The following is an 18,180-nucleotide window of genomic DNA, read 5'->3' as shown; positions in this document are numbered from 1 at the left end:
CATAAAACAGTTTGGGATTCCTCGAAAGTTAAAAAGAGTATGACCAGCAATTCTACTCCTGGATATATACCCACAAGAATTGAAAACAAGGTCACAAATAGATATCCCTACACCCATGTCCACAGCAGCATCACTCACAACAGCAAAAAGGTAGAAACAACCCAAGTGTCCTTCAACAGATGAATAAACAATGTGACATATATACAATGTATTATTATTCAACCAAAAAAAAAGAGAGGCTCTGATACATGCTACAACATGGATGAACCCTTAAAACACCCTAAGTAAAATAACCCAGATACAAAAGGACAAATATTGTATGCTCCTGCTTATATGAAATATCAAAAATAGGCAAATTCATAGAGAAAGAAAGTAGATTAACAGTAACCAGAGGCTAGAAAAAAGGGAAACCTGAGGAGTTACTAGTTAATGGTTACAAAGTTTCTACATGGGGTGATGAAAAGTTTCTGAAAACAGACAGTGGTGGTAGTTGAACGTTATTAATATAACTAAAAACTGAATTGTACACTTAAAAGTGGTTCATGAAGGCTGGGAAGATGGCAGAGTAGAAGGACCCTAAGCTCACCTCATCCCACAGGAACATGCACATCACTGTAAATATCCCAGAAAATGATCCAGAGACTGGCAGAACTCCAGAACTAAAGGTTGAGAAGAGGCCACAGGAAAGAAGGTAGGAAAGGTGGAGGAGACCTGGTCTGGGAGCAAAACAGACTGTGGCCATCCACGGTTAGGAGGGAGCCAGTAGCACAGTGGAGGGCAAGAAACAGATTATCACACCAGGGAGCCCACACGGGGGAGATGAATCCCCCTTGCTTTGAATGCAAGAGGGGCCAAGCAATTTAAAAATCAGGAAGATCTGGCTCTGAGAGCCCAGAAGGCATAGACAAACCACAACTAACAGCCTACAGAGATATAGCATAGAAGCAGCAACTTGAAAAATGTCTACGACATACAGGAGGAAGAGTTATTTACTCATCTCACAGTGTGTCCCCGAGAGGCAGGGATAACAGGGAGTCCCCTCCAGGAACAAAGAAGCTGGCAGGGGCCATTTCCCTCCAATGACCCCAGCATAAACACATGACCACCTCCAGGAAACAGAGTGGTATCACATTTGCTACTTAACTTGCTTACACCAACCACCCTCCCCATGCCACCCCACGCTTCTCTGGACCTATCCTTCCCAGTCACACTTCCCTCAGTCCCTGTGGGTACCTGCCCCAGAAGATCAGTGCAAACCCTGCCCACACCACATCTCTGACCCACACATTTTCATCAGTTCAGCAGCAGTGGCAGATCTCATTTCACAAGGAGACCAGCATGTACCTTGCTAAAACAAGCCCACCCCAGCAGGGAACACTGCCCACAACAGGCAAAAAGAACCTCTGCAGATGACTGGACTAAAGAAAAAAGTAGCCAGAACACAATAGCAGAGCACATCCAACACGCAGAGGAGACACTCCCTGAAGCGCCAGGTCCTGGAAAACAGGGGATACCTCACTGCAAAGCATTACATCCTCTTCATAAGGCATTACCTTCAAGAGTGGGAGATGTAGCTGACTTTCCTAATACAAAGAAAGAAACACAAAATAAGAAGACAGAGGAATATAACCCAGATGAAAGAACAGGACAAAAACCGCAGCAAAAGACCTAAGCAAAATAAATTTAAGTAATATGCCTGATAGAGAATTTAAAGTAATAGTCATACAGATACTCCCTGGACTTGAAAAAAGAGGGGAAGACATCAGTGAGACCCTTAACAAAGAGATAACAAAAAAACAAAACAACAAAAAAACCAGAGATGAAGAATAAATGAGATTAAAAAAAACACACTTAATGAAATAAATAGGCTAAAAGAAACAATCAAACTGAGCAAGTGAGAGACAAAAAATTATGCAAACTGAGAATAAACTTGGGAAACTCAGTTACTCCACCAAACGTAGTAACATCCACATTATAGGGATCCCTGAAAAAAGAGAAAAGAAGGCAGAAAATTTGTTTGAAGAATTAATAGCTGAAAACTTCCCTAATCTGGGGAAGGAAACAGATACCCAGATCCAGGAGGCACAGGGATCCCCTGAAAAATATCAACTGAAGAATATCTACACCAAAACACATAATTAAAATGGCAAGAAGTACTAACAAAGAAAGAAATTTTATTTATTTTTTTTTTTTTTTTTAAAGATTTTTTTTTTTTTTTTTTTTTTTTTTATTCATGAGAGACAGAGCGAGAGAGAAAGGCAGAGGGAGAAACAGGCTCCCAAGGAGCAGGGAGCCCGATGCGGGACTCGATCCCAGGACCCTGAGATCATGACCTGAGCCGAAGGCAGACGCTTAACCATCTGAGCCACCCAGGCGCCCAAAGAAAGAAATTTTAAAGCAGCAAGAGAAAAGAGTTACATACAAGGGAAACTCCAAAAAGCTATCAGTGGATTTTTTTTCAGCAGAAACTCTGCAGGCCAGAAAAGAGTGGCATGATATATTCAAAATGCTGAAAGGGAAAAATCTGCAGCCAAAAATATGTTATCCAGCAAGGCTATCATTCAGAATAGAAAAAGAGATAAAGAATTTTTCAGACAAATGGAAACTAAAGGAGTTCATGACCACTAGACCAGCCCTACAAGAAATTAATTTTAAGATTTATTTATTTGACAGAGAGATTAATTAAAGGGGACTCTGAGTGGAAAGGAAAGGATATAAGTAAAAATATGAAAAGGAGGAATCACAAAAGTAACTTTTACACTTAAAAATAAGTGTATCTGTAAAAAACAGTCAAGGGACTCACAAAATAAGAGGATGTTAATGAATGACACCATATACCTAAAACATGGGGGGGGGGGCGGGGAGAAGAATGGGTTGAAACATAAACATTAAATCATACAGAGTGCTAAATGACGATGTTACATACAAACCTAATGGTAACCACAAATCAAAAACCAGTAATAGATATGCAAAAAATAAAAAGAAACCCAAGTATATCACTAAAGCTAGCAAATCATGAAAAAGAGCAAGGATCAGAGCAAAACTACACGAACAAAACAAGTAACAAAATGGCAATTAATACATATCAATAATTACTTTGAATGTAAATGGACTAAATGCTCCAATCAAAAGACACAGGGTGACAGACTGGATTAAAAAAAAAAAAAAACCCATCTATATACTGCCTACAAGAGACTCATTTCAGACCTAATGACACTGCAGATTCAAAGTGAGGGGAACGGCGAAAGATTTATCATGCAAATGGCTGTCAAAAGAAAGCTGGAGTAGCAATACTTAGATCAGACAAGAGAGACTTTAAAGCAAAAACAAGAGACAAGAAAGGACATTATATCATTGTAAAGAGTACAATCCAACCGGAAGACATAACAATTGTAAATATTTATGCACTCAACATAGGAGCACTCAAATACACAAAACAGTTAATAACAAACATAAAGGAACTAACCAATAGTAATAAAATAATAGTAGGTACTTTAACACTCCACTTATATCAATGGACAAATCATCCAAACAGAAAATCAACAAGGAAACAGCGACTTTGAATGACACAGTGGAACACATGGATTCAACAGATACATTCAGAACATTCCATCCTAAAACAGCAAAACACACATTCTTTTCAAGTGCACATGGAACATGGTCCAGAAGAGAACACACATTAGGCCACAAATCTCACCAAATTCAAAAAGATCAAAGTTATACCATGCATCTTTTCTGACCACAAGATTAAACAAGAAATCAACCCCAAGAAAAAATCTGAAAAGACCACAAATACATGGAGGTTAAATAACATGGTACTACCAAGAAATCAAAACCAGGAGCTGATTCTTTGAAATGATCAAACATTGAAAAACAATGAATGGGTCAACCAAGAAATCAAAGAAGAACTCAAAAAGTACATGGAAACAAACACAATGGTCCAAAAATCTTTGGGATGTAGCAAAAGAGGTTCTAAGAGAGAAGTTTAGGAGTGCCTGGGTGGCTGAGTCCGTTGGGCGTCTGCCTTCAGTTCAGGTCATGATCCTAGGGTGCTAGGATCCAGCCCCGTGTTGGGCTCCCTGCTCATCAGGGAGCCTGCTTCTCCATCTCCTCCCTCCTCATGCTCTCTCTGCTCTCTCTCAAATAAATCAATAAAATCTTAAAAAAAAAAAAAAAGGAAGTTTATAGCAGTACAGGTGTACCTCATGAAACAAGAAAAACCTCAAACGATGTAACCCTGTATCTAAAAAACCTAGAAAAAGAAGAATAAACAAAACCCAAAACCAGCAAAAGAAAATAATAAAGATTACAACAGAAATGTTATATGGGGCGCCTGGGTGGCTCAGGTCATGGTCCCAGGGTCCTGGGACTGAGCCCCACATCCGGCTCCCTGCTCCACAGAAAGCCTGCTTCTCCCTCTCCCACTCCCCCTGCTTGTGTTCCCTCTCTTGCTCTCTGTCAAATAAATAAAATCTTTAAAAACAAACAACAGAACAATGAAACCAGGAGATGATTCTTTGAAGTGATCAACAAAACTGATAAACCTCTAGCCAAACTCATCAAACAAACAAAAACATATGGGGGGGGGGCGGGGGGCTTAAACAAAATCACAAAAGAGAAACCACCACCACCACCACAGAAATACAAACAATTGTAACAGAATACTGTGAAAAATTGCATGCCAACAAAATGGACAATCTAGAAGAAATGGATAAATTCCTGGAAACATGTAACCCACCAAAACTGAAGCATGAAGAAACAGAAAATATGAACAGACTGATTACCAGCAATGAAATTGAATCAGTAATCAAAAAACTCCCAACAAAAGTCCATGGCCAGATGGCTTCAGAGGAAAATTCTACCAAACATTTAAAGAAGAGTTAATACCTATTCTTCTCATACTATTCCAAAAAGTAGAAGAGGAAGAAAAACTTCCAAATTCAAATTCATTCTCTGGGCCAGCATTACCCTGATAGTAAAATTGAAAACAACAGAAAAAAATGAAAAGATATTCCATGCTCATGAATTGGAAGAATATTGTTAAGATGTCAACCCCACCCAAAGCTATCTCTACACATTTAACACAACCTCTCTCAAAATACCAAGAGCATCTTTCACAAAGCTAAAACAAACAATCCTAAAATTTGTATGCAACCAAGGAAGATCCTGAATAGCCAAAACAATCTTGGAAAAGACAAAAAAAAAAAAAAAAAACTGTAGGTATCACAATTCTGGACTTCAAGTTATATTACAAAGCTGTAGTAATCAAAACAGTTTAGTACTGACACAAAGACACACAGATCAATAGAACAGAACAGAAAGCCCAAAAATAAACACACAATTACATGGTTAATCTCCAATGAAGGAGGAAAGAATATGCAATGGGAAAGACAGTCTCTTCAACAAATGGTGCTGGGAAAACTGAACGGCTACATGCAAAAGGAGGAAATTGAACCACTTTCTTACACCATACATAAAAATAAATTCAAAATGGATTAAGGGGAGTGCCTGGGTGGCTCAGTCGTTAAGCGTCTGCCTTCAGCTCAGGTCATGATCCCAGGGTCCTGGGATCGAGCCCTGCATCGGGCTTCCTGCTCAACGGGAGGCCTGCTTCTCCCTCTCCCACTCCCCCTGCTTGTGTTCCCTCTCTCGCTGTCTCTCTCTCAAATAAATAAATAAAATCTTTTAAAAAAATGGATTAAGGATCTAAAGGTGAAACCTGAAACCATAAAAATCCTAGAAGAGAACTCACGAAGTAATTTCTCTGACATCGGCCATAGCAACCTTTTCCTAGACAGGTCTCCTGAAACAAGGGAAATAAAAGCAAAAATAAACTATTGGGACTGCATCAAAATAAAAAGCTTCTGCAGTGAAGGAAACAATCAAAAAACTAAAAGGCAACCTACTGAATAGAAGGTGACATATCCAAATGACATATCCAAAATACATGAAGACTTTATACAACACCCAGCAAATACAATTTAAAAAAGGACAGAAGACACGTACAGACATTTCTCCTTAGAAGACATACAGATGGCCAAAGACACATAAAAAGATGTTCACTATCACTCATTATCAGGGAAATGCAACTCAAAACTACAATGACAGATCACCTCATACCTATCAGAATGGCTAAAATTTCCATCCTTGTTGGCAAGGATTTGGAGAAAAAGGAACCCTCCTGCACTGTTGGGGGAAATGCAAACTGATGAACCCACTATGGTAAACAGCATGGAGGTTCCTCAAAAAGTTAAAATAGAGCTATGATGTAATCATAACTACTGGTTTTTCACTCAAAAAATCAAAAACACTAATTCAGGGGCACCTGGGTGGCTCAGTTGGTTAAGTGTCTGCCTTCAGCTCAGGTTGTGATCTTGGGGTCCTGGGATCAAGACCTACTTGGGACTGTCGGGCTCCTTCTGCTTCTCCCTCTCCCTTTTCCTCTGCCCCTCCCCCCTCATTTGTACGCACAAACTCACTCTTCCTCAAATGAATAAATAAAATCTTTAAAAAAAAAAAAGTTAAAGGGGCGCCTGGGTGGCTCAGTTGGTTAAGCGACTGCCTTCGGCTCGGGTCATGATCCTGGAGTCCCAGGATCGAGTCCCGCATCGGGCTCCCTGCTCGGCGGGGAGTCTGCTTCTCCCTCTGACCCTCCCCGCTCTCATGTGCTTGCTCTCTCTCAAATAAATAAATAAAATCTTTAAAAAAAAAAAAAAAAAGTTAAAAACAAAAACACTAATGCAAGGGGATACACAATCCCTTTATTTATTGCTGCATTATTTACAAAAGGTAAATTATGGAAGCAGCCCAAGTGTCTATCAAGAGTTAAATGGATAGGGCGCCTGGGTGGCTCAGTTGGTTAAGCGACTGCCTTCGGCTCAGGTCATGATCCTGGAGTCCGGGGATCGAGTCCCGCATCGGGCTCCCTGCTCGGCGGGGAGTCTGCTTCTCCCTCTGACCCTCCTCCCCTCATGCTGTCTCTCATTCTGTCTCAAATAAATAAATAAAATCTTAAAAAAAAAAAATATTAAAGAGTTAAATGGATAAAGATGTGGTACATATATACACAATGGAATACTACTCAGCCATAAAAAAGAATGAAATCTTGCCATTTGCAACAACATGGATGGAGCTAGAGAGTATAATTTGAAGTGAAATAAGTCAAAGAAAGACATACCATATGATTTCACTCATATGGAGTTTAAGTAACAAAACAAACGAGCAAAGGAAAAAAAAGAGAGAGAAACCAAGAAACAGACTCTTACAGAGAACAAACTGATGGTTACCAGAGGGGAAGTGGAAGCAGGGATGGGTGAAATAGGTGATGGGGATTAAAGACGTATACTTATCATGATGAGCACTGTATAATCACTATATAATCACTACATAATCACTATAATATAATCACTATATTGTACACCTGCAACTAATAGAACAGTGTTAATAATGGAATTAAAATTAAAAACTTTTAAAAAGGCATTAAAATGGCAGATTACATATATTTTACAACTTAAAACATCAATAATGTAACATACCAAAATTCATTACGCTGTACACTTTAAATGGTGAACTGTATGGCATGTGAACTGTATCTCAATAAAGCTGTATAAAATATACTCTCATTTTATGTCAAAATAGTGACATATTCTCAGAAAATTATTCCAAGTGACCTCAGTATGACAGTATTGAGTATACATCCTTAACAGGATATATTTTAAAAGTAAAGAATAATAGGAGTGCCTGGGTGGCTCAGTTGGTTAAGCATCTGACTCCTGATTTCAGCTCAGGTCATGATCTCGTGGTCATGGGATCGAGCCCCACGCCGGGCTCTGCACTCAGTGTGGAGTCTGCTTCAGATTCTCTCTAAGTATTTTTTAAAATAAATATAAAAGTAAAAAACAATAAGCAATCTTAAACTTCAGTATTAATAAAAAACCTGAGAAAAACAAGGAGGCTAGAACTGTAATCATAACAGAGCCTTCCTTTCCCTCCCCAAATCCATAAGAGCTATGAAGCAGTTTATTACAATAATACACAACAGTCAAGATGGGCATTAAAATGAACAGAAAATGAATAGATTCCCACAAGTTACAATGTCAACACATAATAGAAAAATCAACTCCACTGTCTATTTTGCCTCGAAATATCTCATTAAAGTCTATCTCAGGATTGGGGTGCCTGGGTGGCTCAGTAATTAAGCGTCTGCCTTCGGCTCAGGTCATTACCTCAGGGTCCTGGAATCGAGCCCCACATTGGGCTCCCCACTTGGCGGGAGGCCTGCTTCTCCCTCTCCCACTCCCCCTGCTTGTATTCCCTCTCTCGCTGTGTCTCTGTCAAATAAATAAATAATCTTTAAAAAAAAAAAAAGACTATCTCAGGATAACTGAACAGCAATTATTAAATAATAATATATAGAACCATAAAATTGGGGGGAAATGTGATAGTCTTCTGTCTTCATTCTGCTCATTTCATAAGGGAACTGAAGCCTAAGGGGGTAAAGTGCCTTGTTTAAGGATACACAGGTAGGAAGGAAAAGAGCCAATGTCATCCATAATTCAGTCAGTCCATGATTCAGGACATCCATGATTCAGTCACTGCTTCTTTCCATGATACTTTATGCCACTGTAAGCAAAAACTTAAATTCATTTACACTCCTATCAAAACTGATGTGGGGCTGAAAACAAGAACATTCAGACCTGGAGAGTTGTCACATTAACCCTCCTCTTGCACAGCCAATGACTCTCCATCACCCCAGGTCTGGAACACCCCCTGCAAAAAGCTTAAGCAAATGGATTTTTTCTCAGTATAAACCAAGGGGCACCAAACTTAAGGCGTCCTGACAAGGGTGAGGGCAGGGGTTATAGAAGCAGATAAGCAAAGTCTAGATACTGAATGGTGGTGAGTTCCCCAATCCCCTTCCCCTGGAAGACAAGGTTGAAAATAAAACAAAAAGACACAAGTAAGAAAGAAAGATATGGATGATCAAACCAGAACCAACTTTCACTTAGCAAAAACGTAAGATTGGGGCAAGGGGAGAGGAGAACTTGGGATGGGGGGAGAAATGCTCAAAGAAATAACACCATGTCCCAGAACTGGAAGAAATGAGTTTTCCAATTGAAAGGAAACTTCCAGAAAACCTACAAGCTATCAATAACAAGAATCACATCAGATTTCTAACAATACAAATGATCAGAAAATGAAGCAATACTTTCGAAATTGAAGGAAAAAATTATTTCAAACCTAGACTCTGATAATCAAACTATAAATTAGGTGAAACTTTTTCAGGCATACCATGTTAAAAAAAAAAAAAAAAAAAATCCCATCCATTCCTTCTCAAAGCAAACTGGAGACTGTGCTACACCAAAACAGAGAAAGTCAAGAGGACATGAATTGCAAGAAACCAAGGGTCTAAGAAAAGAAGTGAACATAATTCTCAAGATGATGATAAGCCAACTCCCAGAGCTAGAACTGTGTAGCAAAGAGGAAGAGCCAATCCAGACTGCAGCAGTAAGACAAGAGTGCTCCACAAGAAAGACCCTTAAAAAAATTTTTAAGCTGAAATCGATGGATGTGACCTCTTTGATCACACTTGAGAGTTGAACTGAGTTTGGGTAAAGAATTAGTAATACATCCTAGATAACTCAACAAACCAAAAAAATAAACTATTAACTTCAGGGAAAATAGAACTATGCAATAAAGGTGGCTCAAATGCAAAAATATGTACCTTATCATAATTATATAAACACAAACTATTCGTTTAACCAAAAATTACAACAATGAAACTGGAAGAATGAGGGGGAGAAAGATCTGTGGACAGAGATCTGGAGGACAGATTGTAAAGTACCTATAATGTGGAAAAGGAGAGAGAGAAAAGTATGTTACTATGTTATTCACAAGTCTAAAGTATATGGTAAACAAACAACTAAGAGCTGTCCGGTTGTGTCTGAGCAGTAGGAATTAGGGGTGCGGATTGGGAGACCAACTCAAGAGAAATCTAGGAAAACTAAACAGAAGCCAACTAGAGAAAGAAAAATTGAAGAAACACAAGTGATATTTTCAAAAAGGACAAAAGCAGGCCTGAAGGAATAGAAAATGACAAAACAAAAGAGACAAACAAATGAAAGCATAATGGAAGCCTGGGAAGGTAAGACTATGGACCCATCATTGCATTCCAGAACCTGGGACATCCCAGAAAGCATCGCCAGTTCAAACATGGCGGATCTTTACCAAACTGGGAGCCAAGTAAATACTAATCTTTCTACTCTTAAAAGCCACTGTCTCTGCCTCTTCCACCCTCTCCCTTCAATGCTATCCAAAGCACTGTTTTGTCCTTTCACTTAGACCTAAATTTATAGAATACCATCACCTGTTACAAAGTTACTCACTTGGCAATTGAAATCCCCAATTTCTAAAGTAAATGATTTCTCCTGTTTGAAGAAAAACATCTGATTAAAATAATACTCTTTAAATGTAAAACAGAGGTAGCATTAATATCCAGTCCTTAAAATTCTGACTCCACCCCTCCCCCTTATTTGATGGAAAAGTTAGGTAGTTCAAAGAACATTCTAAATTCTGTCTACAGAATTAAGATATTAATCTTTTGGGAGCCAGGGTCCCCACTAAAAATCTCATGAAATCTCTAAACTTGGCTTTTTAAAAAGTATGTCAATGTCAGCGTACAGAAACCCTTAATGAAGTTCTGTTTTAGACTCTGGCACCACATTTGTTGTTTATGACTATGCCAGCAGTTTAAAATTACAATCTGTATGTAGGTACCTATTCCTTTCCTCTGCTGGAACTGGCTGTAACCTACTCCGTTATTCCTAAAAGAAACTAAATCAGACCCATTACCAAAATCCTACAAAGACATATGCCTACTATATTGTTAAAGATACAATTATGCAGCTATTATAACCATGTTAATCCCTGGGTTTCTTTTCATTTCCTCACACATCTTTATTCTCATAGGCCCTTACCCAGAAGAGACCTTGAATGACTGTCCTTTTAACATCAACGTTTAGTGCTTACTATGTGGCAGGCATTGCCCTAAATGTTTACCATGAGTCATCCTATATACTCCTACCAATACCATTACTCCAACTTACTAAGTTTAACTTGCCTCAAGTCACACAGCTTATAAATAAACCGCAGTGCTGTGATTCAACTCCCAAGCAAACTGACTCAAGATCCTGTGCACACCACCCTTAGCCTTTTTCCTCACCCTCCACATCCAATCACTAAAATTCTGAAAAACCCAAAATATATATGCTACATTATCTTAAAAGAGAAAAAATACGCTGAGCATGTTGTCAAAAAGATTAAAAATTTTAAGCCATAGTAACAACGGCCTGTAAGAAATTCAGAATACCCAAGACTGCGTTTTAAAAAAATAAAGGCAAATAAAAGAAGCCTCTTAAGAGTGCTGGGAATGGGAGAGTGGGAGAGTGGGAGTGTGAAGAGGAGGGGCAGAATCCTTATAAACGCACGACAGATGCCTCAAAATAGGGGGGTCTACCAGTGTCATTTGCGCGGTCTGTCAGGGAGTTTTAAGTGTAGCTATCCCTGCACCGGTCCGCTGGATGCCTATGATGGTTGCCCGTCACCGTCACCGCAGTAAAAGCCCAACCCGGAGCTGCGTCAGTCCCCCGCTGGGTTCCATCGACCTCCAAAGCCTGGAAGGTGCCGCTTCCGCCGCAGCGGTAAACTGTCCGGGAGACGAGAAGAAACCCCGCCGCAAATGGCAGGCTCCGGAGCCCCGGTGACGAGGCCGCGCCGACGCAACCGAGAAACCCCGGGACGGGATGGGCCCGCGAATAACGACCGTCAGGAGCAGGCCAGGAGAAAGAGGAAGAGCTGGCGCCAACGGCAGCCCGCCGCGGCCTGCCCCCCCTCCCCGCCCCCGAGCTCGCGAGCGCCACGCCGCCCACCGGACCGCGGGAGCCGGCCGGCGCCTCAACGCGCCAGGGAGCGGCGGCCGCCAGAAGCCATGACGCCGGCGCTGCGCGGGGCCGCGGCAGGGCCAGGGCGGAGGCCGCCCGGCTCTCCAGGACCCGCTCACCTCTCGGGGCGACGGGACGGAACCCTGCACCGAGGCGATATACCGCTCCACATCGGCCTTGCTGCGCCTCATCGCGCCGAGACCTGACTCCCAGGGCGCGGGAGGCCAAAGCCGAGGCCCACAGCGGTCGCCGTCTCCAGGAGCAAAGCGCCGCAAAGCCCGTGACGCAGCGCCGTCGCCGGCCGACAAGCGGCCCGCCCCGCCCCGCGTGCGTGTTGCATCAGCACTGTGCGCCACGCCGACGTCGGCGTCTCTCCCGCCGCTCGTAGCCCTCTGGCCAGCCCCGCCCTAGGCTCTGCGTGGTCTTGCAGAGGCCAGGTCGGATATTTTCTGTGAGAGTCGGCTGCGAGAGGCGGGAAGGGGAAGTTCAAGACCGCGCTCGGACCAAGGGCTAGTAACTAGATCAGCGGGACGATGTTTTACCGGATGGATTCTCAAAACTTTGGGCCATTTCTTCTTAATTTTAATTACGTGGTGGTGTGGAAGGGAAAAGCTCAGGCCATTTTGGTGAGCTTGTAAATTGGAAACACCTTTCTGGAGGCTGTTGGATAAATATATGTCGGACACGTGTGAATACGGAAGCATACATGTTAAAATTCATGTATTTTGAAAGAATATGTGAGAAAATTAAAAGTGCATAATTAAAAGGTAGGCCACAGGTACTGTTTTTGGACGATTATAATTGTATAATTTGAAGAGCCCCCCAGATTTTTATATATATATAAATATATATATATTTCAATAGCAGAACAGTATATACCAAAATGTTTATAGTAATCGTGTTAGCATGTCATCTGTATTTTCCAAATCTTCAAAATTATTTACTTCCTCCCAACCCGCACCCCAAGACTGCTTTTATTGAATGGCTTTCTCAGAACAGAAATAAATCAACTTATTAAAGAAGTCAAATATTCTGATAATTTAAAAACAAAACCTGGGTGGCTCAATCGGTTAAGCATCTGCCTTCGGCTCCGGTCATAAGCCCAGTCTCCTGGGATCCAGCCCGGTGTTGGGCTCGGTGCTCAGCAGGGAGCCTGCTTCTCCCTCTCCCTCTGCCTGCCTGCCTCTCTGCCTACTTGTGATCTCCCTCTCTCTGTCAAAAAAATACATAAAATCTTTTAAAAAATAAAAACAAAGTCAAATTGGTGATACTTTTGAACTTACATCAGGTTTGGAAAATACTTCTTTGAATTCAAATTATATTTCAACAATAAAAAATACAATTACCATTTTTAAAAATAGTATTTTGTTTTGATTAAATTATCTGATTTATGAAATTACACAGTTTAATTTGAAAAGGAGGTTTAGAGTTCTTTGTATTTTTGTGGTCAGATACATCCTCCACACCTGTTCTTTTTTATAAAAAACACTTCTGGGGCGCCTGCTTCTCCCTCTCCCTTTCCCACTCCCCTTGCTTGTGTTCCCTCTCTCACTGTGTCTCTCTCTGTCAAATAAATAAAATCTTTTTAAAAAGAAAAAAACACTTCTGTTTTATAATCATTCTGTTCTTTTTTTTTTATTCTTATGTTAATCCCCATACATTACATCATTAGTTTTAGATGTAGTGTTCCATGATTCATTGTTTGTGCATAACACCCAGTGCTCCATGCAGAATGTGCCCTCCTCAATACCCACCACCAGGCTAGCCCATCCTCCCACCCCTCTCCCCTCTAGAACCCTGTTTGTTTTTCAGAGTCCATCGTCTCTCATGGTTCGTCTACCCCTCCGATTTCCCCCGCTTCATTCTTCCCTTCCCACTACCTTCTTTTTTTTTTTCTTAACATATATTGCATTATTTGTTTCAGATGTACAGATCTGAGATTCAACAGTCTTGCACAATTCACAGCGCATAATCATTCTGTTCTTGAGAGCAATTTAAAACAAGCAAAATTCTATTAATGTACAACAGAATAATTTTCTTTCCTACAAAATCATTTTGGGCTAGGACCCCCGAAGCAGTACAAATGAAGTGAGACATGACACCTACTAACAATTTGTGTTCACATAAGTGGGACTTCCTCAATTGTTCTACCATGGATGAAGGCAGAGAACTCTACACTCACCTACACAGCCCCTTCATTCATCTTTTCACTACAGAAAACAAGGTACCAGCAGGCTTTTTAGAATATCCAGTGTAATAACCAGCTTAGAACAAGTACCGGAGGAAGCAAAACAAAGAGCAGAAGAAAACTTGTAAGAATTGAATTATTATCCTCAGGAATATCTGAGTATATATTGTAGCCCTAAAACAAAAACAAGTCATTAAAGTCTACTTTGGAAATTTGAATTTTAAAATCTTAGTTTAAAATGTTTTAGAAAATTTCAGTGGTGAAGACATTAGGTATAAAAAGATCATATCCCTGTGTACATACAGTAGGGTCTTAATTATCTGGGAAAATATCAAACAAATGAAATATGTTGAAATTTTGAACTGGAAGTTTAACATGTTATGGAAAATTTTTGTCTTTTTTTAAAGATTCTATTTATTTTAGAGAGCATCCATGTGTACAAGCGGGGATGGGGAGTGGGGGCTGGTGGTGTGCAGAGAGGGAGGGAAAGAGAGAATCTTAAGCAGGCTCCAAGCCCAGTGTGGAGCCCCATCTGGGGCCAAATCCCAAGACCCAGAGATCATGACCTCAGCCAAAACCAAGAATCTGGCACTTAACTGACTTAACCACCCTTATTTTTATCGTTTTTTAATGTAGACAAAATATAATTTTATCCAATCACTTAGAAAAAACCTGACCTCTTACAGGCCATCTCCCCAGTCTCTCCTTTTTGATTTTTCCATATTTTCCAAATTTTTTACAATCAGCAAGTATTATCTTTATAAAGGGAGAAAGAGAGCATTTTCCTTTACCTCAATCATGCTGGATGTGAATAAAAGGAAGTGATTCTGAGATTAGTAGTGTGACATATATTAGAAATAAAACTTAAAGAGAATGTGGGTTGGGATAGAAGATCCTATTTTAGATAGTTGATTTATTTCGCTTTAGGTGCCATTTATATATATCCAAGTGGAGATGCCTAGTATATAGATGGAATAGTAGGATGAAGATCTGTGATGGATTGGAAGTCATAAAACTGAGGTGACAGTTGAAGCCATGAGTTTGCCTTTGAAAGAATGTTAGTAATAACAGCCATAGCTAACAAGTAAGCACTTGCTCTGTTCCATGTCCTTTTCTTAACATTTCATGTATTAGCTCATTTAATTCTCAACAGCTTCAGGAGGGTACTATTATTTTTATTATCCTTGGTTTTATAAATAGGAAACCAAGGGAGGGAACAGTAAACAACTTTCCCAAACACACTTACCTAGTAAAATCACTACCATTAATCTGTTTAAGTCAAATAAACTGAAAAGGAGTGGGCCAAAAGGAGAATCTTCTTGAGGAACTCAGATGACTTAAGTACATTTATTACGCCTCAAAACATAAATTTTGGGGGCACCTGGGTGGCTCAGTATGTTAAGCGTCCGACTCTTGATTTCGGCTCAGGTCATGATCTCGGGGGTTGTAGGATAGAGCCCTCACTTTGGGCTCAGCAGGAAGTCGTCTTTTTTTTTTTTTTTTTTTAAAGATTTTATTTGACAGAGACAGCGAGAGAGGGAACACAAGCAGGGGGAGTGGGAGAGGGAGAAGCAGGCTTCCCACAGAGCAGGGAGCCCGATGCGGGGCTCGATCCCAGGACTCTGGGATCATGACCTGAGCCAAAGGCAGACGCTCAACGACTGAGCCACCCAGGCGCCCCTCAGCAGGAAGTCTGCTGGAGATTTTCTCTCCCTCTTCCCCTTCACCCCCCCCTCGCTAAAATTAATTAAATCTAAAAAAAAAAAAAACCTCAGTTTTCACCAAATGGGAAGATGAGTCTGACCTTCTAGGCTTTCAAAATAGACATTCTCCATGATGATGTCCATTCTAGCCCACATCTTTTCCCAGCATAAACCAGTTACATCCAAATTTCTCACAAGTAATTACCCACCCCCGAAATCACACGTGTAACTGTAATGTTCTCTACAAGGAACTCCTTAGCAGGGGGATGCATTCCTCTCTAATGGCTCCATTACTCATGTTGATGCATTGCAAATTCAATTCAAATGAGGGTTGAATCCATAGAAATATTTGGCTTATGACATTTTTCATTAGCAGCAGTTTTACCTGATTAATCGGAGTCCTCAACTTCTTAACTAATTGAACTAACAGGCATTTAACATTGATGCTGATCAAACAAGTTTCTCTCATTTCAAACACCTCTAGCCTCTATTGCTAATTATCATCAACTGCAGACACAGCTTTCATATACCACATGATTCCTTTTTTTTCAGAACCATTCATACTGTCAGTTCATCCCATCATTTTCTGTGTTCCCAATTTGTATGATTCTACAGTAATCCTAAACTGTTTTGTAGACAGCATTTTGAATATTCTCATGGCTTTTGAACTTAATAGACATGATGAGATTTAAAATGTTCATAAAGAACCTCAGAGACAAAAGGAACCAACATGACTGCGCATTGCCATTTTTTGGTTCTTGGACATAAGTTATTTTCATTTTAAAACTTTTGCTTTGATTTCATCTCTGAAAATAGAGGCTTTTGCACATGCTGCTCTCGACATCCATACAACCTAAACTGTCTTTCATGTGCAGGAATGGATCTTCCACCCATCAACTGAGAAAGGATTTGGAGCTATCACATGACAGCACAACCCTGCCTGGAATTATGTGAGGCAGAGCTTGTACGAATAATAAATTAAGGAATACATGCACACACGTATGTATATGCATTTGTATGTATATATCTATATGTATGTGTATATGTGTGTATATATATACACATACATATGTGTGTATGTATGTATCTATGGGAATTGAATCCCCCAAATCAGTGCTGTGTAATATAATGTGACCCAACATGTAACTTAAAATAATCTAGAAGTCACACTTTAAAAAGTAAAAAGGAACAGGAGAAATCAATTTTAATAATCTTTTATTCAATCCAATATACTTAAAATATTATAATTTCAACATGCAATTAATATAAACAAATTGTTAATAAGCTATCTTACATTCTTTTTTGTACTAAGCATTTAAAATTTGGTATATATTTTACATTTACATCTTAATTCAGATGCCAAGATTTCATCAAAAATACTCGATCTGTATTTAGATTTAGATTAGATTTAGGGTTGAAAAAATAGGTTAATATACCCAAGTTGTTCCAGACATACTTAGAAGTTTTCAGGAATTGAATTGAATATCAAGTTTGTTTGTTTATGTATCTGTTTATTTTTAGATATGGAATACTTCACAAATTTTCATGTCATCCATGCTCAGGAGCCATGCTAATTAATCTTCTATCATTCCAATTTTAGCATATGTGCTGCAGAAGTGAGCACCAGATATCAAGTTTTTAAATTAATTAAAATTAAATCAAATTTAAAACTTCATTTCTCAGTAGCAGTAACATTTCAAGTGCTCACGTGCCATGTGTCTAGTGTGTTGGACAGCACAGTTCTATATAATTCTGTCACTTGTTCAGACATTAAACATAAAAAGGAAGAGGTTATGTAACTGTAGCACTCAATGTGGCTGAAGGAAAATCCAAAAAGTACAGCATCCCAGAAGCCAAAAAGCAGAGCTTTAAGGAGAGAATAATCAACAGCATAAAATGCTACAAAAAGATAGGAACAGGGGAGCCTGGGTGGCACAGTCGGTTAAGCATCAGATTCTTGGTTTTGGCTCAGGTCCTGATCTCAAGGTGGTGAGGTTGAGCCCCATGTCAGGCTGAGGACCATGGGCTCCTGGGTGGCACAGTCAGGCGTCCAACTCTTGGTTTTGGCTCAGGTCATGATCTTGGGATCATGAGATGGAGCTCCATGTCGGGCTCTGTGCTCAGTGCAGAATTTGCTTGAGATTCTCTCTCCCTCTTCCTCTGCCCCTCCTGCTCCTGCTTTCACACACACACTCTCTCTCTCAAATAAATAAATCTTTAAAAAAAAAATCAGGAATGATGACTGAGAAAAACTCTTTAGACTTGCTTCCTAAAAGTTGATTTTTGAAAGAAATGGTGCAGACAAGAAACAGCATGCAAATGGCTAAGAAGGAATTAGGTGGTAAGGAAA

At 40.0% G+C, this 18,180-nt stretch overlaps 1 protein-coding gene and 1 non-coding gene across 3 annotated transcripts in view; both read right to left on the bottom strand.

Annotated features, from left to right (window-relative positions):
- The window catches only part of RANBP2 (RAN binding protein 2), an 82,222-nt gene extending 69,978 nt beyond the window's left edge, over positions 1 to 12,244 (bottom strand). The window contains exon 1 of one of the 2 annotated variants that reach the window (XM_021680311.2): positions 12,059 to 12,244. In XM_021680311.2, coding sequence (XP_021535986.1) covers positions 12,059 to 12,130 — 72 coding nt within the window. In that variant the 5' untranslated portion in view covers positions 12,131 to 12,244. The remainder of the gene's footprint in view (positions 1 to 12,058) is intronic. The other variant, XM_044918725.1, reaches the window with a different exon arrangement.
- A 5,103-nt stretch (positions 12,245 to 17,347) lies between these two features.
- On the bottom strand, positions 17,348 to 17,454 carry LOC123326079. The gene has a single exon (XR_006540867.1). It is a non-coding gene; the product is annotated as a U6 spliceosomal RNA (small nuclear RNA).
- Between the last annotated feature and the right edge of the window lie 726 nt (positions 17,455 to 18,180).

This window comes from Neomonachus schauinslandi, chromosome 10 (assembly GCF_002201575.2).
Source record: "Neomonachus schauinslandi chromosome 10, ASM220157v2, whole genome shotgun sequence".
NCBI classification, from domain to species: domain Eukaryota; kingdom Metazoa; phylum Chordata; class Mammalia; order Carnivora; family Phocidae; genus Neomonachus; species Neomonachus schauinslandi.
The sequence above is the reverse complement of the archived record's forward strand: the minus strand, read 5'-3'. Positions and strand labels throughout refer to the sequence as shown.